The sequence below is a fragment of the Podarcis liolepis genome (genome assembly GCF_965112155.1).
Source record: "Podarcis liolepis genome assembly, chromosome: 17".
NCBI classification, from domain to species: Eukaryota; Metazoa; Chordata; class Lepidosauria; order Squamata; family Lacertidae; genus Podarcis; species Podarcis liolepis.
The window spans coordinates 5,829,315-5,854,306 of record NC_139571.1 but is presented as its reverse complement, the minus strand read 5'-3'; the positions used below and the strand labels follow the sequence as shown (position 1 = coordinate 5,854,306).

The 24,992-nt window shown below is 46.1% G+C and overlaps 2 protein-coding genes across 4 annotated transcripts in view; one reads left to right on the top strand and one right to left on the bottom strand.

Annotated features, from left to right (window-relative positions):
• The window catches only part of TFE3 (transcription factor binding to IGHM enhancer 3), a 36,024-nt gene extending 12,827 nt beyond the window's left edge, over nt 1–23,197 (top strand). For 2 of the 3 annotated variants that reach the window (XM_083483081.1, XM_083483083.1), the window contains exons 2-10: nt 3,501–3,614; nt 11,970–12,183; nt 13,007–13,282; nt 13,399–13,488; nt 13,992–14,109; nt 14,238–14,297; nt 17,980–18,055; nt 20,534–20,681; nt 20,795–23,197. In XM_083483081.1, coding sequence (XP_083339207.1) covers nt 3,501–3,614; nt 11,970–12,183; nt 13,007–13,282; nt 13,399–13,488; nt 13,992–14,109; nt 14,238–14,297; nt 17,980–18,055; nt 20,534–20,681; nt 20,795–21,103 — 1,405 coding nt within the window. In that variant the 3' untranslated portion in view covers nt 21,104–23,197. The remainder of the gene's footprint in view (nt 1–3,500; nt 3,615–11,969; nt 12,184–13,006; nt 13,283–13,398; nt 13,489–13,991; nt 14,110–14,237; nt 14,298–17,979; nt 18,056–20,533; nt 20,682–20,794) is intronic. The other variant, XM_083483082.1, reaches the window with a different exon arrangement.
• Nucleotides 1–24,992, bottom strand: part of LOC310696923 (uncharacterized protein) — a 164,588-nt gene that overhangs the window by 75,770 nt on the left and 63,826 nt on the right. The window lies entirely within an intron of this gene.

Sequence of the window (24,992 nt, the reverse complement as noted above, 5' to 3'; positions counted from 1 at the left end):
TACCTTGGGTTACAAACACCTTGGGTTGCAAACACTTTTGGTTACAGACTCCGGTAACCCAGAAATAGTACCTCAGGTTAAGAACTTGACCTCAGGGTGAGAACAGAAATTGTGCGGCAGTGGCGCAGCAGGAGGCCCCATTAGCTAAAGTGGTATTTCAGGTTAAGAACTGTTTCAGGTTAAGAACAGACCTCCGGAACGAATTAAGTTCTTAACCAGAGGTACCACTGTAAATATGAACAGGTTGAGATTTCGTTGGTAGGCTTATGGCCTCTGAGGCAATTTCAATATGTAGGTACCATCATGTGGGAACAGGTGGTCATTCAGGTACCCTTGTCCCAAGCTCTTTGGGCCTTTTGTAGGTGGGAACCAGCACTTCTGATTGAACCGAGAAGCTGACCGGTAGCCCAGAGTAACTGTTTCAAAACTGGCATGATATATTATACTCCATACTGCTGGCCCCAGTCAAGCAACGGGCTGCTACATTTTGCACTACCTGTGAATTTGTCAGTCTTAAAAGGTGACATAGGATTCCTGTTGTTACCACTATAGGTGTAACGGTCTGCCACACATCTTGGTTACTGCGGTGTTCAGCCGTGTACATTCATCCCACAAGGAGTAGGAACCTAGAGGCCGAGGGATGATAAGGCAGAACCAAGAAGTCCCTGGTTGAAATCTTACCCTTTGCCAGAAACTCCAAAGCTTTAAGCTAGAAGCTTTACAGTTCTGTAACTGTAAAGTTACTCTACTGAACAGAACTCTACAGTTCTGTGGTTCTATGAAGGAGAATGCTATCAATGGCTATTAGCCATGAATAATGGCTATGTTCCGTCCTCACTGTTGAAGGCAGTCTGTCTCTGAATACCAGCTGCCAGGAATCACAAATGTTGTTGAGCTCAGGTCCTGCTTACAGCCTTCTCAGGGGCGTCTGGGTGACATTTGTGAGAACAAGATGCTGGCTTGAGGCAGACAGCTCCACCTCCAGGTCACCACTCAAATGTAGGGATGGTTGTTGTTGTTGTTTAGTCGTGTCCGCCTCTTCGTGACCCCCTGGACCAGAGCACGCCAGGCACTCCTGTCTTCCACTGCCTCCCGCAGTTTCGTCAAACTCATCCTGGTAGCTTCGAGAACACTGTCCCACCATCTCGTCCTCTGTCGTCCCCTTCTCCTTGTGCCCTCCATCTTTCCCAGCATCAGGGTCTTTTCCAGGGAGTCTTCTCTTCTCATGAGGTGGCCAAAGTATTGGAGCCTCAGCTTCAGGATCTGTCCTTCCAGTGAGCACTCAGGGCTGATTTCCTTAAGAATGGAGAGGTTTGATCTTCTTGCAGTCCATGGGACTTTCCAGAGTCTCCTCCAGCACCAGAATTCAAAAGCATAAATTCTTTGTCGATCAGCCTTCTTTATGGTCTTTACTACTGACCAACACTGTAGGGTTGTTGCGAGGATTCAGGTACTGTACATGGATGTTCTTTTGAACACCTGAAATGTCCTTTATTAAAAGGCCAGAGGTTATTGCTGCAAACACTGTGGATAATTTTTAATGTTAAAATACACCACTGGTATTTTTTAGGGGAGCTGTTACCCTGCTAGAGTAGAAGAAAAGCAGACCTGTTAGGAAGATGGGACAAGGTGGCTGGGAGAGGCCAGGTCTAACCCTATATCTGGGTTTGCAAACACAACAACCCCATGTTTCTTAGTTCTGTGGGTGGGATTCTCACTCCTTTCCCCCAAGTTCAGCCCCAATACTGCTACTTTCTTTTTATTATGACATTCTGTGCAGTCCGTAGTTGTGAAATTCTCTTTCGCTTCCTGATACTTGGCACACCAAAGCCTTTCTGTTTTGGTGAGCTTCACAGCCGAGTGTGAATTTGAACCTGGGCCTCCCAAGTCCTCATTCAGCATTCTAATCCCCACAGCACCGGGAGAGGCCTGGGTGGTGGGGCAAAGCTTGTGGAGATACCTTCCCAACGCCAACGTCACTGGGCAGGGCAGGTAGCCGTGGGGCTGTGGCCGTATGAACACACTGACGCAGCCATTCCACTCTTTCTGTTATGCCCACACAGCCCTGGCATCGCTGCTCCCCCGTCTGCTCCGGCCTCATCTTGATAAATTGCAACGAAGTCGGTTTTGGGAGGTGATCTCTGTGCCAGTGTCCCATTGTGGCTGCTGTCGTATGCCACACAGACTTAGGTGTGGGCATTCCACATTCCCATTGGTTCAGCCTTGCTGTGTGAAACAGGACTAAGCTTACTCTACAGAGATTTAAGGAAGGAAAAGGAGGAACCTGAGCTTACGCTGCCGACTGTGGTGGGCGACATGCAGTAAAAGATGGCATCAAGGAAGTTGAGAGAAACTGCAAGTCTTGGTATACTTACAATAGCCTTTTCCCCAACCCCCGGTGCATTCCATTTGTTTTGGACTACAACTCCCATCAGACCCAGCAGGCAAGGCCAAGGATCAGGGATGATGGGAGTGGTAGTCCAGAACGTCTTTGGTGCACCAGTTTGGGAGAACACCCGTCTGCTACATGAACAGTTGTTGCTACAAGAATTCTGGCTTTCTTCCTCAGAAGATCTACGTTTGCTCCCAAGACTGAAGATGAACAATTTGAACAACAGTTCTCAAAACAAACAGCGAGAGTGCAGCAAATCAAAAGGCACAATCCATCAAAATAATAAATGCAGCAGGCAGACATAGGTCCATTGCAGCAGCAGTAGAGAGGTCTTTAAAAAGCCATGTTTGCCAGGGCATCTAAAAACACTCTCTGTCTGAAGCCACAACTGAAAAGACCCTGCATTGCTGGGGGTTGGACTAGATGACCCCTGGTCCCTTCCAACTCTGTAATTCTATGATACTATGACTCTGCGCCCCTGCTCTTTCTGGGTATCTTCTGTACTTCCATCAGTGAGAAACACAGAGAACAGAGAAACACAGGGCGGTCTACAACAGAAATCTGAGTGCGTTGTTTACCTCCTGTCTGGCAGGTTACCTGTTAATGCTTACTTGATTGGATACTCTGGGGAGCCTGACACAAGGTGGGTGTGAGTGGGATGAGCATATTAAGAGAAGTCCGTCCCTAATGTACTTTTAAGATGCAGCTTTCCAGATACAAACAGTGTCCTAACTTAAACCTGGAAATGAATAGTCAGTCAGTGCAAGATTGGACAAGACTGGAATAATATGCTCTGACTGACCTGGTCCAGTGGTGGCATTTCTGCACCTGTTGAATGTTAGGAAGGTTTCTTCACATCAGTCCCGTGTAGAGCATGTTTCAGGAGTCCACTGTGAAGATTGTGAACGGCCCTGGACAAGTCAGATGTCTCCAGAAAAGGGCACAGCTTGCCTCCTCAACAAAGCTGGTTAAATGCATGTTTTCTGCTCCTATGGAGAGAGGCTGAGTTGGGTCTGTGTCTCAGCCTGTTGTCTGAGATAACGGCCCTTGCAGTTCAAAGAGAACTCGCCTTTCTGACCCCGTGTCCTTTGTATTTTTCTTCCAACAGCTTCAACTCCCTCCTTCCAGAGTCTGGGATTGTGGCTGACATTGACCTGGAGAATATCCTCTCGCTGAGCAGTGACAACTTCTACGAACTGAAGAGCCAGCCCATTGGAGTCAGGTAAGGAGCCAGAGGGCAGCCATCTTTGAACCGCCTTGTAAGCTTGAGGGTAGGCCCTCTGGGCTGTGGCGGGGAGAGAAGGGGAAGGCTTTCCGAATACCCCAAGATCACCTTGAGGTCAGTGGATGATTTGCTTGATTTGCTGCTGTTGCGCAACTGAATAAGGGAAACAAAGACGGACCACCCTTTCCCAGGTTTTCTCACGTTTGGATCCTTGCGGTGCTTCTGCTACCCCTCCCTGGGGCAAAAGGATGTGTAGGTGCCTCCATTATTTTTGCATTGATGATCCTTAGAGCAGCATGGTGCCTCGTATAACGACTTCAGCCTCCTAGGGAGAGGAAAAGAGGCAAGATGACGTCAGGTCAGGCTAAGCTATGGTTTCTTGCCCACGTCTCCGGACAGAATTGCTGCCCTTGTTGAAGATTCTAATATGGTGGTGCCTTGGTTCTCAAACTTAATCCGTTCCAAAACCAAAGCGTTCCAGAACCAAGGCGCGCTTTCCCAGAGAAAGCAATGCAAAACAGATTAATCCGCTCCAGACTTTAAAAACAACAATCCCTAAAAACAGCAATTTAACTTGAATTTTACTATCTAACGAGACCATTGATCCATAAAATGAAAGCAGTAATCAATGTACTGTACTATAAAATAAATAAGGTGGTATTGTAGATGATAAAAAATAATTTTTTCCCCCTTACCTGCACTGATGATAGTCATTGTTTGGATAGGGGGCTTTTATCCATTTCCACAGCCACAAAATCAATCCATCAGTAGCTGGACTGGGTTCCACACAGTCACAAAAACAAATTAACCAAAAAAGCCACAAAAGCTCAAATTAAATATCAAAAACAAAAACTCCAAGCTTAATCCGTTCTGGAAGTCTGTTTGACTTCCAAAATGTTCGAAAACCAAGGCGCAGCTTCTGATTGGTGCAGGTGCCCTGGAAACAATAGCTGACAGCCGCATTTGGCTTCCGAAAAATGGTCGAAAACTGGAACACTTACTTCCAGGTTTTTGGTGTTTGAGAACCAAGGTGTTTGAGAACCAAGGCGTTTGAGAACCAAGGTGCCACTGTATAGGGGCATGCACATGTTTAGGAAATGGCCGAGACTTCTGCCGACACAGCTATATTTTTTTGGTCCTTGCTCAGGAGACCTAGAAGGAAGCTTCCTTATTTGAAACAGAAGTTAAATTCAGACTGCTTGGGCATTTTCTCCAGTGTAGCGTGGTAAACACTGGATTTTCATAAAGGACCCAAATGGTTCTTGGGAACAGTTGTGAGGGATTTGTAACCCGGATGTTTCCTTGCACACATGAGGGAACCCTTTTCTCTTGGTGGCCTGGCATTATGGACTTATACTTTGTCCCTGAGGTTCCTATCCTGCCCCCATGTCCTCTGTTCCTTTATGAGTCTCTCTGTACAAACGTCTCACTGAGCATGGTGTACAGGCAGCGACCATTCTATTATTATTATTATTATTATTATTATTATTATTATTATTATTATTATTAATTATTACTACTACTACTACGGTATTATTATTTATTTTCTTTTTTATACATTTCAATAATTTTACAGTCATTTTACCATTTCAAAACTCGACTTCCTTTCCCCTCTCCCTCAGTTCTTTAAATTTATTTTTTATATTTTCTGCATATTCCAAATTAACTTAATTTACTCATTTAGTCATCTCCTTGAAATATATACTCTTATAAAACTGCAGGTTGTTGCAACAATCCTGCCAATGTTCTTATCTGTTTACAGTTTATTTGTAAATATAAATATTTCCATTCTTTTATAAAAAGTTTGTTATCTTGATTTCTTATTTTTCCGGTAAGTTTTGCCATTTCTGCGTATTCCATAAGTTTTTGTATCCATTCTTCTTGCACTAGGACTTCTTCTTTCCATTTTTTGGGCAAGTAGCATTCTTGCCGCTGTAGTCGCATACATGAATATATTTCTGTACAGTTTGGGTAGTTCTGTCCCTATAATTCCCAAAGGAAGGCTTCTGGGGTTTTTTAAAGGTGGTGACCATTTTGCATGGAGTTTCCCATGTGTGCATCAGCAAAAGTCGGGGATTGCCTGTCAATTGGACTGGGTTTGGTAGGCACTGACTGTAGAAGCTGGCTGTTGTTCTCTGACCCATGTTCACCTTTGGACTTGGTGAGGCAGGCAGCCGTCTGATGCAATGCAAACAGTGGGGAGGGAAGCAAACAAGACGGGGGAAATTCCCCTTCTCTGCCAACCCTTTGCTGTCTCCTGCAGCCAATTCCTCAGAGCACAAGATCTGCAGCTGGCTCAGAGGTAGAGCATCAGTTTTGCATGCGCAATTTCCCACATCAGTCCCTGGCATCTCCAGGTGGAGCTAGGAGTAGGTAAAGTCATGTCTGAAACCCTTGAAAGCTGTTTGCAGTCAGTGCAGACAACAGTGAGCTAGGTGGACCAACAGTCTAGCTTCCTAGTGTAATAAACGAAAATCTGCCCTTATTCCCTTATGGGGGACACAAGAGCCCTTATAGAGTCCTTTGCAGGTTCTCTATCAGTCGGAGAAAAGAACAGAGACCAACCAGAGAATATTGAGAAGCAAAGCAGCTAGTAAGCCTGATCTTTATTAAAGCTGTTGCAACAGGGGGCTCCCCTCACACGCAGGAGAAGGAGGAGGACCCTGAACCAAGGTGTGCCCGCCCTTATATAGACATTTTAAATTGCCAGCCCTGGAGTCCAAGACCACCCCCAGAAACATCATACGTACATCACAGAAGAGGTGTAGCTCAAGACCACCCCGCAGACACATCATACCTACATCACAGAAAGGGTGGTCTACAACAGAAAACTGAGTGCGTTGTTTACCTCCTGTCTGGCAGGTTACCTGGTAATGCTTACTTGATTGGATACTCTGGGGAGCCTGGCCAGTCTTTTGTAATGATAAATACTTAGTTCCTGAGCCAGGTCACAGGCTCACCCTATTCATACACAAACATACCCTTAAGACAGGGTTTGTGAATGAAAAGACAGTGGGGAGGCTTTTCTGTTTTCCTTGACCTTGCAAGAGAAATCTTCAGGATGAGAACAGAAATTGTGCGGTGGCGGTGCGGCGGCCCCATTAGCTAAAGTGGTGCGTCATGTTAAGAACAGTTTCAGGTTAAGAACAGAAGTTCTTTACCCATATTAAATGTTCATAAATGTACCAAGCAAACACGTACATAAAATAAATATAAACCACATATCTGAAGCAGCACAGGAAGACAGTCCTGAAACCATTTTGACTCCCAAGCTGACCAAATGTTTCTCTGCAAGGAGGGAGGAGGTAAAAAAAAACCTTCCTTGTTACAGGAATTTAGTAATCACCATTTCAAAGGGTGACAGACTACCAGGAAAATACTTCCAGGAAAGGCAATCAGGTAAGGCATTATCAGATAACCAGGGAGACAAGAAAAATAGCAACATTCAAATTTCTGTTGTAGACCACCTTTTCTGTGTTGTAGGTATGATGTTTGTGGGGGGTGGTCTCGGGTTACAGCCCTTCTGTGATGTATGTATGATGTATGGAGGGGTGGTCTTGAGCTCCAGGAAAAGGAATTTAAAATGTCTATATAAGGGCGGACACACCTTGGTTCTGGGTCCTCCTCCTTTCCTGCGTGTGAGGGGAGCACCCTGTTGCAACAGATCAGTAAAGATCAGGCTTACTAGCTGCTTTGCTTCTCAATATTCTCTGGTTGGCCTCTGTTATTTTCTCCTACCAATAGGGAACCCATGTAAGGACTCTATACAGGCTCTTGGATTCCCCATAAGGGGAAAAGGGCATATTTTGTTTACAACAAGGGTGAGCGTATGCCGCAGTTTTTCAACTGGCATAGTGGTTTGTGTGTGTGTGTGTGTGTGTGTGTGTTTTTACCAGTAGACCATTTTTTTACAACCTCTTCCTTGCAGGATGTAGGCAAGGGCTGCTTAAAGAGAGAGAGAGATTCGGAGTTATTGGTTGCAGAGCAGGGAAGGAGAACAATGCAGGGAGATTAGGTGTGTTGGAGGAGAAGGGTTGGGGGCTGCAGTTAAAGGACTATGACCGGTGAGTGGAGATAGGCCCTTAATCACAGGGATCTGCCGTTCTTGTGGCTAATTATTAAGCAGAAATTGACCACATATCTTTGAATTTCTTCCTCTCATCCAAGGGGGCCTGAAAATGTTCCTCCCTCTCTCCCCCAGCCCCTTTTCCTCTTTCTTGAAGCTCTGATTTTAAGGATCCCACGGCAGCAACCTCATCCTGCATTTCTGGATGTTTTAGTCGGATGATCTGCAGATCAGCTGCAGTTATGTTGTACTTTGCTCATGTTACGGATTAGAACATACTCCCAGCACAATGATCAAAGCAGCCAAGCTTGTTCATTTATTTTGTTACTGTATGGATAGTTAATGGAATGTCCTATCCTTTAATGGCACCCACAATTACTTGTTTAATTTACATATGCAAAGGTGGCCTGCTTATTCATAATAATATACAGTCATACCTCAGGTTACAACCGCTTCAGGTTGCGTTTTTTCGGGTTGCGGACTGCCGAAACCCGGAAGTACCAGAATGGGTTACTTCCGGTTTTCAGCAGTCACACATGCGCAGAAGCGCTGAATTGCGCTTTGCGCATGCGCAGACGCGGGTTGCAAATGCTGCAGGTTGCGAATGTGCATCCTGCACGGATCACGTTCATAACCCGAGCGTCCACTGTAATAATAATTCAGAGTAATTTATTTATATCCTGCCCACCTGGCTGGGTTCCCCCAGCCACTCTGGGTGGCTCCTAACCGAATATTAAAATACAACGTTAAACATTTAAAACTTCCCTAAGCAGGGCTGCCTTCAGGTGTCTTCTAAAAGTCAGGTAGTTGTTTATTCCCTTGACATCTGCTGGGAGGTTGTTCCACAGGGCAGGCGCCACCACCGAGAAGGCCCTCTGCCTGGTTCCCTATAACCTCACTTCTCGCAGTGAGGGAACTGCCAGAAGGCCCTCGGAGCTGGACCTCAGTGTCTGGGCTGAACAGACCTCATCAACCTCTGTGCTCAGGGCCGTCTCTGTTGCAGCACTCTGGATGTGGAACTCTCTCCCACTGGACGTATGGTGGTCCCCCATGTCAGTAGGTCACCATCAAGTCAAGATGTACTTTTTCGTTCGGGTCTGTGGAGGTGACTGATTTATAGAACTGATTTATAGTCCCTTCTGCTGGGTTGTGGGTTCATGACAGGTTTTACAAGTTTCTATGTTTTATTTGATTTGTTGCTTTTGTAATGAAAATGTTGTCAGCTGCCTCGGGAACTTCTGGGTTCAAGGGCAGGTAATAAGTCCAATAAATAAATAAAATCAATAACACAAAGCCCATTCTTATAAATTGTCTGTGTAGTTTTTAAAGCTAGAATGAAACTCCTGGCACTTGTTCAGTCTCCACTCACATAACTTACTTACCACCTCCTCTTTTTAAAAAACAAAAATGAAGACAGGCCTTGGTATTTTGTAGGCTGGAAAGAAATTAGACTTTGTGATCTTTATTTTATTTTATTTTATTTTTTTGTAAAGTGTTTTATTATTTCATTTTATAATGTGTATGATAGAGAACATTTATAACAACAGGCATATTAAAAGATGAAAAACAAAAGTATAAAATAGGCATTTAGAATGAGTAGTTGTACACGAGTTAAAATAACGAAGTTCAAGTAAAGATTATCAACTTTATCAGATCATCAAGTCTTGTTCCAAATCTAGCACGCTTGTGACGAGGGTTGTCTTCAAATGATGGTTTTGATACACAGGTCATAAAGGAATGCCAGAGCATATAAAAAGTATCTGGAGGTTCTAGCCTTTGTTGAAATCTGAAATTATAATAATAAAAAATAATAATTTTATTGTTTATGTGCCACCCATCTGATTTGGGTTGCCCCAGCCATTCTGGGCGGCTCCCAACAAAATATTAAAAACACAATAAATGTCGAACAGTGAAACCTTCCCAATACAGGTCTCTGGAAAGTCAAATAGTTGTGTATTTCCTTGACGTTTACTGGAAGAGTAGCTCTACAGGAGCAAGCCATAAGAAACAGAGCAGAGTTGGAATCAGCCTTTCTTATTTTTTTAAAAAATGGTTTTACAAATTCATTCACACAAATAATATTCTTGCAAATATTACAATTTTACATAAGATTCTTTATCTAAAGAATTTTATGTAATTATTTAAAACCTGCCAAAGAGTGGAATCAGTGTTGATTGATAATGTGGAATTCAACACTGCCCTCCTCCAGTCCTTCCTTCTGTGCAAGCGGAAGAAGGGGAGAGCCCAGTTAAACTGAGAGCTGAGTTCTGCCCATGACATCAGTGCTAGAGGACAGGTTTCAAGGCTACCTGCAAGCAATTAACAAGGACACAGAGAGAGAGAGGATTTGCAAGGTGTGACAGATGGTTGGGAGAACGATTTCCATGGTGACGCTGTAGGGAACAATCTTTGGGAAACAGCACTGCCCAGGTCAGAGAAGCAATGCTTCACATGGTTTTTAAATGGCATTGCACACTGGAGAAATGGGACGTGGGTGGCGCTCTGGGTTAAACCACTGTGCCGCTTGGGCTTGCCGATTGGAAGGTCGGCGGTTCAAATCCCCGCGACGTTGTTTGGTCCCAGCTCCTGCCAACCTAGCAGTTCAAAAGCACACAGTACAAGTAGATAAATAGGTACCACTCCGGCGGGAAGGTAAACGGTGTTTCCGTGCGCTGCTCTGGTTTCGCCAGAAGCGGCTTAGTCATGCTGGCAACATGACCTGGAAAAACTGTCTGTGGAAGCAGACAAACGCCAGCTCCCTGGGCCTGTAAAGCGAGATGAGCGCTGCAACCCAGAGTCGTTCGCGACTGGACTTAATTGTCAGGGGTCCCTTTACCCTTTACCTTTACACACTGGAGAAACTCTCCTCCATATCCAAAACAGTCTCCCGCTCCTGCTGGAAGAGTAGGTCCAGCAAAGGAACATATTGCCAGCTATGGTGGGAATGTTCTGCAGTGGCATGCTTTGGGGATAATGTTTTTGAAGAACCTGATACTTTATTACAGGCCTGAATCTCTTGCTTATACCCTCCGTGTTCCTCGTGAAAAAGATCATGAGCAGATGTGGGGAACTTGTGACCCTCCAAAAGTTGCTGGACTACAACTCCCATCAACCCTGGCCATTTGCCATGATTTCTAGAGCTGATGGGAGTTGCAGTTCAGCCAAATCTGGTGGGCTACAGGTTCCCCATGCCTGAACTTGAAGGGAAAATGTATTTTTGTTCCATATTAAAAAAAAGGAAAGCTTGCATAATTTAACGTTTATCCAAATGAAATTCAGTAACATCAGCTTCCCCCTACCTGTGGCCTCCATTTATGTTTTTCAACTTCTTAGAGACACAGGATGGCGATAGGGACAAATATTTAACCTTTAACCGAACCCAGTGCAGAACTCCGAATGTAGAAAACAATTTTTTCTTTTAAAAGAACTTTACCAACTCATGGAACTGTTGTCTGACAAAGATGTACGCTCAAATGGATTAGAATCTCAGCATTAAGTATTCTATTGACATTCAACATTAAATTCTCCTGTTCGGTAGGTTTTTATTTCTATTCCATCTCTGAGGCTGACTTCCCAGTTTTATATATTTTTTAAAATAGTAGTAACATAGCTTTTGACTGCCTGTTGTGTTCTGTATCCAGGTTGTGTCTAGGGCAGGGAATCTTGTCACTACAGTGGTACCTCTGGTTGCGAACAGGATCCGTTCCGGAGGCCCAGTTGCAACATGAAAAGAGTGCAACCCGCAGTGGAGCGTTCGCGCATGCGTGGGTTGCGATTTGCCGCTTCTGCCCATGCGCATGATGTCATTTTGTTCTTCTGCACATGCGTGAGCGGCAGAAACCCGGAAGTAACCCTTTCCGGTACTTCCGGGTCGCTGCGGGATGTAACCTGAAAGAACGTAACATGAAGCAAACGTAGCGTGCGCTCTGACTGTAGTTTCATTATAGGAGTGTGCAGAACCCTGGTACAGTGGTACCTCGGGATGCGAACGGGATCCGTTCTGGAGCCCCGTTCTCATCCAGAAGCAAACACAACTAGCGGCGGCATGTCTGTGTACACACACGTCGCTTTTTGCCGCTTCTGCGCATGCCCGTGACGTCATTTTGAGTGTCTGCGCATGCTCAAGCGGCGAAACCCGGAAGTAATGCGCTCCGTTACTTCCGGGTTGCCGCGGAGCACAATTCGAACGTGCTCAACACGAAGCATATTCACCCTGAGGTATGACTGTAGTGAGATTTCCTTGATGGCTGCTGAATCTTCTCTCTCTCCTTCCTCTGTTCCGGCAGCCCTCCGAGTGCCCCAGCTCAGGGTCCCGCCATGTCGTCCCGCGTGCTTCTCCGGCAGCAGCTGATGCGGGCGCAGACGCAAGAACAGGAGCGCCGGGAGCAGCAGCAGGCGGCACAGTTCACTCCGGCGCCCCCGGCACCTTCCACGCCCGCCATTTCCATGAGCCCCCTCGCCCGCCCTGCCCCTGCCCAGGTTCCTGTGGAGGTACTGAAGGTGAGTCAGAAGGAGAGAGGAAGTCCAGGAGGGGTGGCAGTCGGCTCTGATCTTGCCCGGAGGGACTGTGTGGCAGGAGGAGGGCTGGGTGGCCTAGTGGTGGGGGCATTTCCTTCTTTGGGGGGTGGGATGCTACAGCACTGTAACAGGGAAAAGTGCAAGATGGCCATGAAATGGTTGATGGCTCTAAACACAGCTTGAGCTGGCTGGCATAAGTCACCATTGAAACGTCTTTCTGCTGCGTGCTTGTGGTACCATTGGGGTTAGCGCTCCCAGCTCCTGCCAACGTAGCAGTTCGAAAGCACATCAAAGTACAAGTAGATAAATAGGTACCACTCCAGCGGGAAGGTAAATGGCGTTTCCGTGCACTGCTCTGCTTCACCAGAAGCGGCTTAGTCATGCTGGCCACATGACCCGGAAGCTGTACGCCGGCTCCCTCGGCCAATAAAGTGAGATACGCGCCGCAACCCCAGAGTTGGTCACAACTGGACCTAAGGGTCCCTTTACCCTTTACCTTTACATTATCAACATGGTGCACCTTGCAATGCTTTGGGCTATAACTCTCCTCATCGCTTTGAGCTCAGCCTGGCTCAAGGGATGGGCAGAAGGGTCCCATGGAAGAGTCAGCAGCATGCTCTAAGGCAGGGATAGTCCAAAACATCTGGCAAGCACATAGGCTGCCCCTGCAGTTGCTCCTTATTCTTTGAAATGAACCCTTCTCCCTCGTAAGTGCAGAGGTTGGGCTTCAGTCGCTTGAGTTCTGGCTGGCTGGCGTTCTTTTTCCTGTGGCTAATGGCCCTTCTCTTCTCACCTCTGAGCTCAGGTCCAGACCCACCTGGAGAACCCCACCAAGTATCACATCCAACAGGCACAGAGGCAACAGGTGAAGCAGTATCTCTCCACTGCCATGGGCAGCAAGATAGCAACGCAGGCTGTAGCTGGGACCAGTCCGGGGGCCTCCACCTGCTCCCCACAGGCTGCCTCTGCTCCTGAGCCCCAACATGGTTTGGCCAAGCAGCCGGGAGTGGCAGGGGGCCCTGGTAGTGCCCCTAATAGCCCCATGGCTATGCTGAACATTGGCTCCAGCTCTGAGAAAGAGGTGAGTAAAACTCTATCTCAATTATCTTTCGTTTGTCCCTCCCTCCTTGCTTTTTTTAAAGACTTCTGATTAAGGTCTCTTATCTCAGGGTTATCTGCTTCCCTTTTAAAAATTAGATTGATGATGTAATTGATGAGATCATCAGCCTGGAATCCAGCTACAATGATGAAATCCTTAACTACGGAGGCCTACAGATGCCCAGCACTGTGAGTAGTCTTTTTGGTGGGTTCTCGGCAGAGGCGTGATTGTGGGGGGAAGTGGGATTTAAAATGGATCAGAACTTCCAGCCATAGCTAGCACAACTTACAGGGCTGTCAACTGATTATTATTACTATTTAAAAAAAACAGTTCATTGATTTAATCTCCTCTGTTGCATTAATGGGTGGAAGTTAATAAATCTTACTTATGCAGAGAAACTTTTCAGCTTCTGCTTTCGTCAGCAGCTCTGATAAAAACAAGGGGATGCTGTTGCTGAATAAATTTCTCTTTTGTTAATCGCAGTAGCATATATCTTGTTTTAACCAAATCCCCAAAGGGACCTGGAGCCAGCTTGTGTGCAGTGCTGTTGGGTGAATTGTAATACACTGAAGAGCAGAGAGCTGGCAAGGTGGTGTCAGAGCCCTGTGTCCTGGAGACCTTGACCACTTCTCACTTGGGCCAGTCTTATCCATGTGAAAGTAAGTTGAACTCTTCCTATGATTATGTGCAGCTGCCAGTCTCTGGAAACCTCCTGGATGTGTACAACAACCCAGGAATGATGGAGCCAGCTGTGACAGTTAGCAACTCCTGCCCGGCTGACCTGCCCAATATCAAGAGAGAGATGTCAGGTACTGGGGGTTCTTGCATTCCAAACCATCAGGTCTCAGCAGAAGTAAGAGGCTGCACAGCTGGGAAGGGGTAGCGACTTCAGAGTCATCCCTGACCATCATTTTTGTGGCTTGTGTGTCTTCCTTAGCAGAAAATGAAGCCAAAGCGTTCCTGAAGGAAAGGCAGAAGAAAGACAACCACAATCTGAGTGAGTACCCTTTACTGGTGAAAACACCATCTTAAAAATGTTTAAAGTGATATTGCGTTGTGTCCCACTTAAGTGCTGCTGAAATCAATGGACCCAAAGTTATTCATGTCTGCAAATTTCAGTGGGCCTGCTCTGAGGATAAGGAATGCTGGATACCTTGATGACGGCAGGAGAGTATTTAGTTATCTATTTGTTATTTCGAAACCTAAGCATTGCATAGGGATGCAGGGGTGGTGCTGTGGGTTAAACCACAGACCCTAGGACCCTAGGACTTGCTGATCAGAAGGTCGGCAGTTCGAATTCCCGCGACGGGGTGAGCTCCTGTTGCTCGGTCCCTGCTCCTGCCAACCTAGCAGTTCGAAAGCACATCAAAGTGCAAGTAGATAAATAGATACCACTCTGGCGGGAGGGTAAACGGCGTTTCCGTGCGCTGCTCTGGTTCGCCAGAAGCGGCTTAGTCTTGCTGGCCACATGACCCGGAAGCTGTACGCCGGCTCCCTCGGCCAATAAAGCGAGATGAGCGCCGCAACCCCAGAGTCGGCCATGACTGGACCTAATGGTCAGGGGTCCCTTTACATTTAAGCATTGCATACATGGGTGGAGAAGCTTGTAGGTACATAGAAAGGGGCCTTATACTGACTCAGGACAGTTTCCATTGTCTGCTTTGATTGACAGCAGCTCCCCCAGGGTCCCTGAAAGAGGATCAGTCTCATCACCAGCCAGCATGGCCAATGTTCAGGGATGAGGGGAGTTGCCATAGAATCATAGAACTGTAGAGTTGGAAGGGACCAAAAGGTACATTAGCTCAACCCCCTGCAATGCAGGAATCTTTTGGGGTTTTTTTATAATGATATTTATTAATGTTTCACAAACAATAAAAACAAATTCCAACATTTAAACTACAAAAACAAAACAAATAAAAAATACACAGTAGAAAAACAGCTAATAAAAGAAAGAAGAAAAAAATAGAGAATAAAGAATAAGAACAAAGAGAAAAGCCAAAAATCAAAACTAAAAATAGATTAATATTTTCAAATCTTATATTTTCTTCACTAGTTTCTTGACCTCCTCACACCTCCCATTTTGTATTCCAGTTCAAATATTAAATTCAGCAAATCCTTACCCTCTAACGTTCATCCTTACCCCATATATTAACCTATTATTATAGATATCAATTTCCAGTTATCAATCCCTATTTACATTTTCTTAAGCATCTCTTAACGAGTACCACTTATTTTCAATCAAACGTCATTTCAACATTCCTTAATTTTACAGTGCTTCTGCAGGTAATCTTTAAACTTCTTCCAATCTTCCTGAGATTAAGAGACTCCTGCTCTATCAGCTGAGCTATCCTAGGAGTGTAGAATTTTGGGGCTAAGCTAGAGTTGATACAGTACACCATGGGTAGCCAAACTAAGGCCCGGGGGCCGGATCTGGCCCAATCGCCTTCTCAATCCGGCCCACGGATGGTGTGGGAATCAGCGTGGTTTTTCACGAGTAGAATGTGCCCTTTTATTTAAAATGCATCTCTGGGTTATTTGTGGGGCACAGGAATTTGTTCATTTTTTTTTTCAAAATATAGTCCGGCCCCCTACAAGGTCTGAGGGACAGTGGACCGGCCCCCTGCTGAAAAAGTTTGCTGACCCCTGCAGTACTCTTTACTGTTTGGGGGTGTTAGTTACACCAATGCCTTTGGTCCACTGATGCATTTTAACCTACCAAACTTGAATGCATATTTTTAAATTTGGTGTTCCCTATTATTGTTTTAAAGCAAAGGGCAAGAGGAAATTGGTGGTGGTGTTAACCAAGGTGTATGTTTGGAGGTTTCGATGCTAAACTGGTTGGTCCTGTTGGATTGATCCAAAAGAGGGGCGGGGAATGAGGGATGGTTGGTTGACACCACTCAAACCAGTGTTGGGAGAGGAAGTAAAAGTGCAAGGCTGCTAGGCTTGTGGACCTGATCAGGTAGGAGTGTGCAAACTGGCTGAGTCAGTTAACAGAGTATGCCCTGGGCTAATCTGATGGGTTAAGAACAAGATTGGCTGACTCAACTTGTTTGGTAGCAGCCAATGTAACTTTGCTATCTCGCCCCCACCGCATTTCCCCAAACATTTTGTGTGATGTACCAACACAGCAGAGACGCGGGTGGCGCTGTGAGTTAAACCACAGAGCCTAGGACTTGCCGATCAGAAGGGGATCAGAAGGTTGGCGGTTCGAATCCCTGCGACGGGGTGAGCTCCCGTTGCTCAGTCTGTGCTCCTGCCCACCTAGCAGTTCGAAAGCAAGAAGTGCAAGTAGATAAATAGGTACCGCTCCAGTGGGAAGGTAAACGGTGTTTCCGTGTGCTGCTCTGGTTCGCCAGAAGCAGCTTAGTCATGCTGGCCACATGACCGGAAGCTGTACGCTGGCTCCCTCAGCCAATAAAGCGAGATGAGCGCCGCAACCCCAGAGTCAGTCACGACTGGACCTAATGGTTAGGGGTCCCTTTACCTTTACCAACACACCATTTGGGGCCTGTATCTGAGCTGCATTTGTGACCATGTATAAGCCTAGATTTTGCACAAGCACTGAGAAAAAAAGCACCCTGTGTGGTACTGGAACAGGCTGTGGCACAACAATAGGAGCAAATGCTGCACCAAGATGCCCCAGCTTCTGTCGCAAAAAGGCGCTGGATTCTTGCAGCCTTTATAAATTATGGAAGTTAAGCCTGTTCGGGCAGCTTCTCCTTCACATGTTGATGGTAGTGGGGAGGAACAAGGAGCTACTCAGGTCACTGAATTCCTGACTACTGGAAATATTATTGAGCAGTCTGCCTGGCACCTGAGACTTCACCAGCGGTGCTGCCTACATGCCAGGGCCAGATTTAGGTTTGATGAGGCCCTAAGCTACTGAAGGTAATGGGGCCCTTTATATGTCCAGCTGTCCTTCGTCAACAACAAATTCTGGCTGTTTTTTGTGTTGAATATATACTGTATGGTAATTTATGGACCTAACAGGTATCTGAAGCCATTTGCACAGAACAAAAGCAGTGATATTTTAGGGAGCAGGCGGGGCCCATTACCTACACCATAGGAGCCTACACAACACAAAACGCTGTTGCTGCATGTAGGTTTTATTTTATTTGTTTTTTATCTTATATTTTGGAAATGTACATCCAGGTTTTTTTCCTTTAAATTTTTTGGGGGCCCCAAGAGAGTGGGGCCCTAAGCTATAGCTTCTTTAGCTTATACGTAAATCCAGCACTGCTACATGTTTACAAGCCTATCTTTACAACCATAAGGGCTGGAAGCCTGGGTTCTCTCTCTAAAGAAAGCCGAGATCCTTGGGAAGGTGAATCTGGTGCCCAGTTCCACTTGGTTCTCTGCTTGTGTGGCATTTCATCATACCCCCCAGCCCTCAATCCAGGGCTCATGCCAGTAAGGTATAGTTTGAGGTTTGGAGGTGTACCAGGCAGAGAGAAATACCTGGCTGACTTTGGACAAGGCACCGCATTCTCTGCCTAGTCTACCTTATAGGGCTGTTGTGGGGTTAAATGAGTTGATCGAATGGCAAAATGCTTTGCTTTCTGGAAAGTGCTGTGGAAATGAGGTTTTTTGTTATTTTCTTAAACTAATAAAGTTAAGACGAGTAGCTGTGCTTTAATGATATCTAGTGCCACTTACGTTTCTCTCCCTCTTGGCAGTTGAGCGGCGGCGGCGGTTCAATATCAACGACCGTATCAAAGAGCTGGGGACTCTCATCCCCAAATCGAATGATCCGTAAGTATAGTAGATGAATGACAACTGCTCAGCACCATGAGATAAAGGCCTGTTGGGTGGGTGGGTACGATGCATGGAGGAAGGCTGTGAGTTCCCCTCCCTTGAGAAGCCTGCAAGTGTAGGCCACCCTCTGTCAACATGGCACCCTCTGGAAGTATTGGGCTACAGCTATAATAATAATAATAATAATAATAATAATAATAATAATAATAATAATAAATTATTTATACCCTGTCCTTCTCGGTTCAAAAACTGGGCTCAGGGCAGCTAACAACAAATTTAAAACTCTTTAATTGTAAAATCAGCATAAAATACAGTATAAAAACATGAATAACAATAAAATTCAAAATTCAGAAATCAATTTAGGGGAAATAAGCATTAGATAATCCCCAGGGCTAGCTGGCTGAATTGGTCCTACTTGGGCCAGCAAGGAGGCCGGGGGAGAATTAGCTGTGGGGTCTCAAGAGTGGGTAATCTTCATAAAAGGGGAGGGGGAATTAATTTGAATTCAAATTAAAGGCCAGGCAGAATAGCTCTGTCTTACAGGCCCGACGGAAGGAGGTTAAATCCTGAAGGGCCCTAGTCTCATGGGACAGAGCATTCCACCAGGTTGGAGTCATCACTGAAAAGTCCCTGGCCCTGGTGGAGGGTAGTCTGACTTCCTTAGGGCCCGGGACCTCTAAGCTATAGTTATTCATGGACCTTAAGGTCCTCTGTGGGGCAGACCAGGAGAGGCAGTCCCGTAAATACGAGGGCCCTAAGCCACCATTAGCTGTGTTCACTGGGGCAGATGGGAATTGTAATCCAAAATATTGGGGAGGGGGGCATCAGGCTGGTGGCAGTGCATTCATCCACCTTCTAACCGCTGTTGTATTCTAAATGTGTCTTCAGTAGTGATAGTTTGGGTGGCAAGATTTTTTTGTCCTTTGAGCTATATCTTACCAGTGTATACAGTACTGAGTAGAATATATTGTATATATGTCTGTATACTCATGAAGGATTCATTCTCTGAATTCCTCTCCATATGTAGCCAGAGTGATACCGTCTGCGTAGAAGTGGGGAGGTGTCAGCAGACTTGGTGCAACCCCAAAGTTGGAGGAGCTCCAAAATCTTTAGGATAAAATCCCTTGGGCGGCAGGGAAAGGAAAAACTCAGAAAACAATGCGATGAGGACTTGGCATGCCCAGTGGTCATGGAAACTGACTGACTGGCAGGAGGAGAGAAGGAAGGAAAGAATGGAGTATCCTGGCAGCGGGTAGGGAGCCTGCCAGCCAGCCATGTACACACAGCAACATTTTGTGGGAGGTCCTACATTGCTTAGTCCACTAGCCATGATAACTAGGGCTGCAGATTCTAGGGCTGGCATCCTTTTGGTGCCCTGCTTGCGAGTGCCATGGGGTATCTGGCTGTCCTGCTGTTGGAAACAGGATGCTGGACTCAACCGGACCTTGCTCCAGTAATTCTTCTTAGTGTGTGTGTATGTATGTATTGGAATGCACGGACCTTAATTTATGACGAGTTAAAAAAAAGTTTGGAAACATTTCTAAAAAGACCAGAGGCATTTCTGTTAAGTATTGTTGGCAGGGGCATCCCAAATGCCTTTAGGGAGGTATTTTTATATGCAACGGCTGCAGCTCGGACTTTGGTAGCAAAGGGGTGGAAGGAAGAAGAAGCCCCAACAATAACAGATTGGCATAACAAGCTACAAGAATTTGCTGAAATGACGCAGTTGACAAATAGCCTGAGAGACAATTCAAAACAAAAATTTATGGAAAAGTGGGATAGATATAAGATATATGTTCAAAAATACAGTAATGGTTCGCTATCTGTGCTAGCGTTCGGTTGACATTGGAGAGGGACTGGGTTGAGAAATAAGACCAAGGGTACATATTGATATAGGAATGTATTAGATAAAATGTAACGAAATATACAATAATAAGAGTACATTCATTTGTAAAAAAGGGATATGTAACAGGATAGACAGGAAGTCCAAAGTGTTGGTGTATATATGATTTTGGAATAGTTTTTTGCCCTTGTTTTTTCTTTCTTCCCCCCCTTTTAATATATAAACTTTGTAGAGTCATACCTCGGGTTGAAGTAGCTTCAAGTTAAGTATTTTCGGGTTGTTCTCCATGGCGACCTGGAAGTAATGGAGCGCATTACTTCCGGGTTTCGCCGCTCGCGCATGCGCACTCAAAAATGACATCATGCGCAGAAGCGGCAAAATGCGACCCACGCACACACAGACGCGCAGTCGCGTCTTACGTTTATTTCAGGATGCGAACGGGGCTCCAGAACGGATCCCGTTCGTATTCAGAGGTACCACTGTATACATGTTGGAAATTATAGTATAATCAGCCTTGCGATGTAATACGATAATGTTTACCGATGTAACGTAAGAACTTTAATAAATAAATAAAAGGAATGCGCGGACCTTGCTTGCCCAGGTGACGAGCTCCTCTTCCCCCTCCTCCCTAGGGAGATGCGCTGGAACAAAGGAACCATCCTCAAAGCCTCGGTGGATTACATCCGGAAGCTGCAGAAAGAGCAGCAGCACTCGAAAGAGATGGAACTCCGGCAGCGCAAGTTGGAACAGGCCAACCGCAGCCTGCAGCTCCGAGTGCAGGTAGAAGAAGCGGGTGCCGTGCTCAGGAGGGGGTAGGGGTGGGGCGGGATGCAGAAGGTGTAGTTCAGGCATGCTGCTGGGTCTCACTCTCCCGTCTCTGGTCTCTTCCCCAGGAGCTGGAACTGCAGGTGCAGATGCACGGTCTGCCCTTGACTTCGGCACAGGGGCTTCTGACTCAGCCCTTGGGAGGAGACCCGCTTCCTTCCTTTGCAGAGTCCCTGGACCTGCCCTTCACAGCAGAGGAACTGGGGCTGGGCCTTGCTCTGGGCTCTGACGGGGGAGCCCTGCAGGATGTTCTCATGGACGATGGGACCGCTCTGTCCCCGCTGGGTGCCTCTGATCCGCTCCTCTCCTCCGTCTCGCCTGGCGCCTCTAAGGGCAGCAGCCGCCGCTCCAGTTTCAGCATGGAAGATGATTCGTGATGGCAGCGCTTGGGACTTTTCGGCAGTGGAAGAGGAGCCGGAGAAGGCTCCCACCCTTACTCACCGTGCCCTGCTCCTGCTCTTGACTGTTCCTCTCCCTCAAATCTTGGAGGCTTCTTCCCCTCTGCTGCTATAGGCTGTGCCCCTTCCTTTCCCCGACATTCCATATTTTGGGAGAGCTTGAGCTACTGCCTCTTTAGCAAGAGGGCCACGGGAAAGAGGGCTTGCAGAGCCATATAGTACCAGTCCTCCCCTGGAGCAAGAGAAATAGGGTGTCCCATCACAAAGTGAGGGGCCCTAAGCCTTCTGGACCCAAGCTTCAGAAACTCTGGGAATAATGGATTTTTGCGTTTCCCTAAACCTGCCATTTTAAACGTTAGTAGGGCGTTTCTTTAACACTGTGTGAGGAGCGTATAGCCAGAAACCTCAGTTCATTCACTCCAACCCTCAGTTTGCATTCTTGCGCCTTTGCTGTATATAATTTGGGGAAATTAAGGTGGGAGAGGAGGAGAAAGTGGCCTCCTTGCTTTTGCGTAATTTAGAGGCACTCTCCCCTTTAAAAGAAGTTAGGTTTATTTTATATAGTTATCGGACGTTTTTTATTCGTAACTCTCACCCTTTCTTGTTTAAGTCGGCAAATTCAACGTTTTATCGAAACTACCGCTTTTAATTTTTAATTTTTTCTTCTTCGTCTCTTTCCTTTAGTTCTGACCTGACCGCAGAAAAACTTTATTTTTGTCCCTTGTGACTTCTTTGTGGGCAAAGAAAGGGAGTGGGGTGCAGAGGCAGAAAAATTCGTGAAATAATGTTCTTGCTCATGTGGGTTGCATTTAAGGGTACATTACTGCCACACAGCATTTAATTGTCACCCCTGTTTGTTTTAATATAAATGAAGCTATAATCAAGTTTTTTTTATATACTCAAAAACTTTTTGCATACCAAATGGACATTAGGAGAAACAGAGAGCAAATGAGACTGTACTGTTTATTGAATCCACTAGTTTTTTAAAAAACTGGAAGCGGGCTTCTGTATGACCCAGCTCTTTGTTGGGTGTAAATGTGTGGCCGCAATTGCTGCAGAGACAATCATTTGGGCTCCAGTATTAGCCTCACCACTGTGTGAATGTGTGTGAACAACCCTCGAAACAGAAGTGGTCACCCAGGAGTAGCTGTCTCAAAATACTATCTAAAAGCACTAAGCTTTTATGGCTTTTTAGGGTAACTTGTGCCCCTCTAAGAAGTTATGAGATTCTACCTGCCGTCATCCCCTGATCATTGGCCATCCTGGCTGCGGCTGATGGCAGTTTAAATCCAACAGCTTCTAGAGGGCCTTGCGTCTCTCCCGCACTTTAGAATCACAGCATAGTCTGAAGTCTGTGCTGGAAAATGGAATACCAGACGTCTGTCCTTCAGAAAGTGTAATTTTGGGTGGGATTCAACTAATGAGGCCTGTCCACAGAAACCCAGTGCCCGACCCTCCATTTCTAGTGTGGGCCTTCTCTTCATCTCATCCACACGTCCCATGAAATTGGCTCTGGGGAGGTTGGGAGAACTTCTGGAACAGCGGGCGGGGGATTGCTCCATCTGGCAAGCCAAAAAGGAACAATCACCTTAGCATGATGTTGAATTTCACCCTTTGAAACCGAGAAGAGCTGCCTTACTGGAGGTTGTCACGGGGTAGGAGGAAATATGGGTGGTTTCTAGGCTGGGACCTTTTTGAGCTGGAAATGAGGGTAACAGGAGTGAGTGTTCAATGTAAACCAGACGCTGTAGTGGTATTCCAGTGTGTGTTGTTTGTAAGAAGCAAGAGGACCGAGAGCAGAGGAAGTTGCAAAAATAAGATTAGGGCAAGTGGTCATAGATCTTAAAAGGAGTAGAACTGGGTTCCATTAACAAAAGGTTGAGTCTGATTAAGGGGATGAAAGGGATAGAATTTCGGGCTGAGGGAAGGGGCTGGTTTTCCTGTTGTGGATTCTACACCCTCAGTGATGACCCAGATTGCGCCTTCTGTCCTTTTACTTTGTATGTTTAAACATTCCCACTACCAGTACTAGAGGCTTCTAAACAAATAAACCAGCAATGATCATTTTCTATAGCTACTGTAGTACCTGTTTCCTCATTGTGTCGTGTGGAGAATTCAGTCATGAGTGTATATAAAGAGTTTTTCTCTCTGTTTTTAAAGCCACACTAAGCTGGATGTCATAAGATGGTGGGACTTTGGTGTTGCGATTCACCTAACCAGACCCTGTCAGCGGAAGTGTTGTGCTAAGACTTCTGCTTGCTCTATAGGGCTTTCCTCCCTTCTCTTCCTCCACCCCCGCTGGCCTCCATGGAAGAGGAGCCCCCTTTGGCTCAGGGTGCTGGTCAGAATATCCTCCAGAGCAGAGCATGGGGGAAGGGTTTTTTTTTTTGGGAGAGGTCTTTCTGTCCTGCAAACTGAAATGCTTGCACAGATGAAATAAGAGGAAGAGAGTGATGCTGAATTCCACCCCTGGTGCTGAATAAGAAGACTGCTACTCAGTTCAAACGATGCTGTTAAGGCTGGCAGAAACCAGCAGCCATGAAGTTTGTACATATACCTTATTTTAGGCCAGGGATGGTCAGTTTTTGAATTTGCAGGAGTCATTTGGTTACTCAGGACAGCATTTCCCCACACCTTGATTAAAATTTTGGTATAGCTGAGGGTGGGGTGGGGGGCCTTCCAATTTACTATCTGGGTGCTGAACATTCTGGGAGTCATATACTAAACCTAGACACAACAAAATTAGGGTCACTAATCCACAGTACACTTTTGCACTCGAGAGTCCAATTTTAAGACCATACTGCTAAATAGACATGAAAGGTGTGCATCAGTACAACTTGTCACTACTTCTTTCACTTGTCACTCTCAGACAGGGATGTTGTAATTCCTCTTGCCACTTGTGAATATTTTATGAGGGAATGCTGCCAATCATACAGGTGTCTACCCTTCGTAAGTGGCAGATAACTGTGGTACAAGAACCTGAGGGCAAGTACTTTAAATCTCTTGTTGAGGCTGAATGAAAGAACTGTATATTCTACACCACAGTCAGCTTGAAGCCATGTCTGTACTCTAGGAGACTTCAAGAGGCTTAGCTTTTTTTGTATATGGCAGCCATACTGTGAAGTACTGCAGCTAATGCCAAACCATAGATACATGCACACGTTTGTACACGTGTATTTTTATTGGCATAAATCTTTCCTGAGAGACAAAAGAGCGCACCTCTACAGGTGACGTCAAACTACTGCATTTGCAGCACCAAAGTGACCTCCCTGGGGCACAAGCTTGTATGGAAGTCCAGGGCTGCCCAGATGACACCACCCTCCTCTGCCTCGCTGATGTGGACCAAACGAAAGCAGAGTAATATGTTAGGCATCAGCTTGGCTGCAAGAGTTTCTGGAAGGAGGTGTACGAAGCACCATCCAACCACCTTTGTGTAGGGCTTACTCCTTAACCTTTTCTTCTCCCGAATATATCCTGCAAGGCAGCAGAGGTTTAGGATCAGTTTTCCAGGTTGGAAAGCCCCATTTGCTCCCCACTTCCCTCTACAGCATGTGCAGAAACCCCCCTCTTGACCGTTGGACCCATGATGGTTCTCGTCCATCTGCCGGAGCCTGTCTTCACATGTAGGGGAAGCCCCAAGGGTTTGAGATTCATTGGCTCGCTTCACCTGGTTTAGCCAGCCAGTCAAAGCTGCTTCCTGGGATGTAGCTGCCGGTGCATGCTGACAGCTTCTAGGAGCCACAGGTAAGAGCCAAGTGCAGGGCGGAGACCAAAGGTGGACAAAATGACCCAGAAGGAGCAGGAAGTGTCACCCACCAGAGGTACTACCCCTCCCCTAACACCCCTCCCAACCCGTTTATGTATGTGT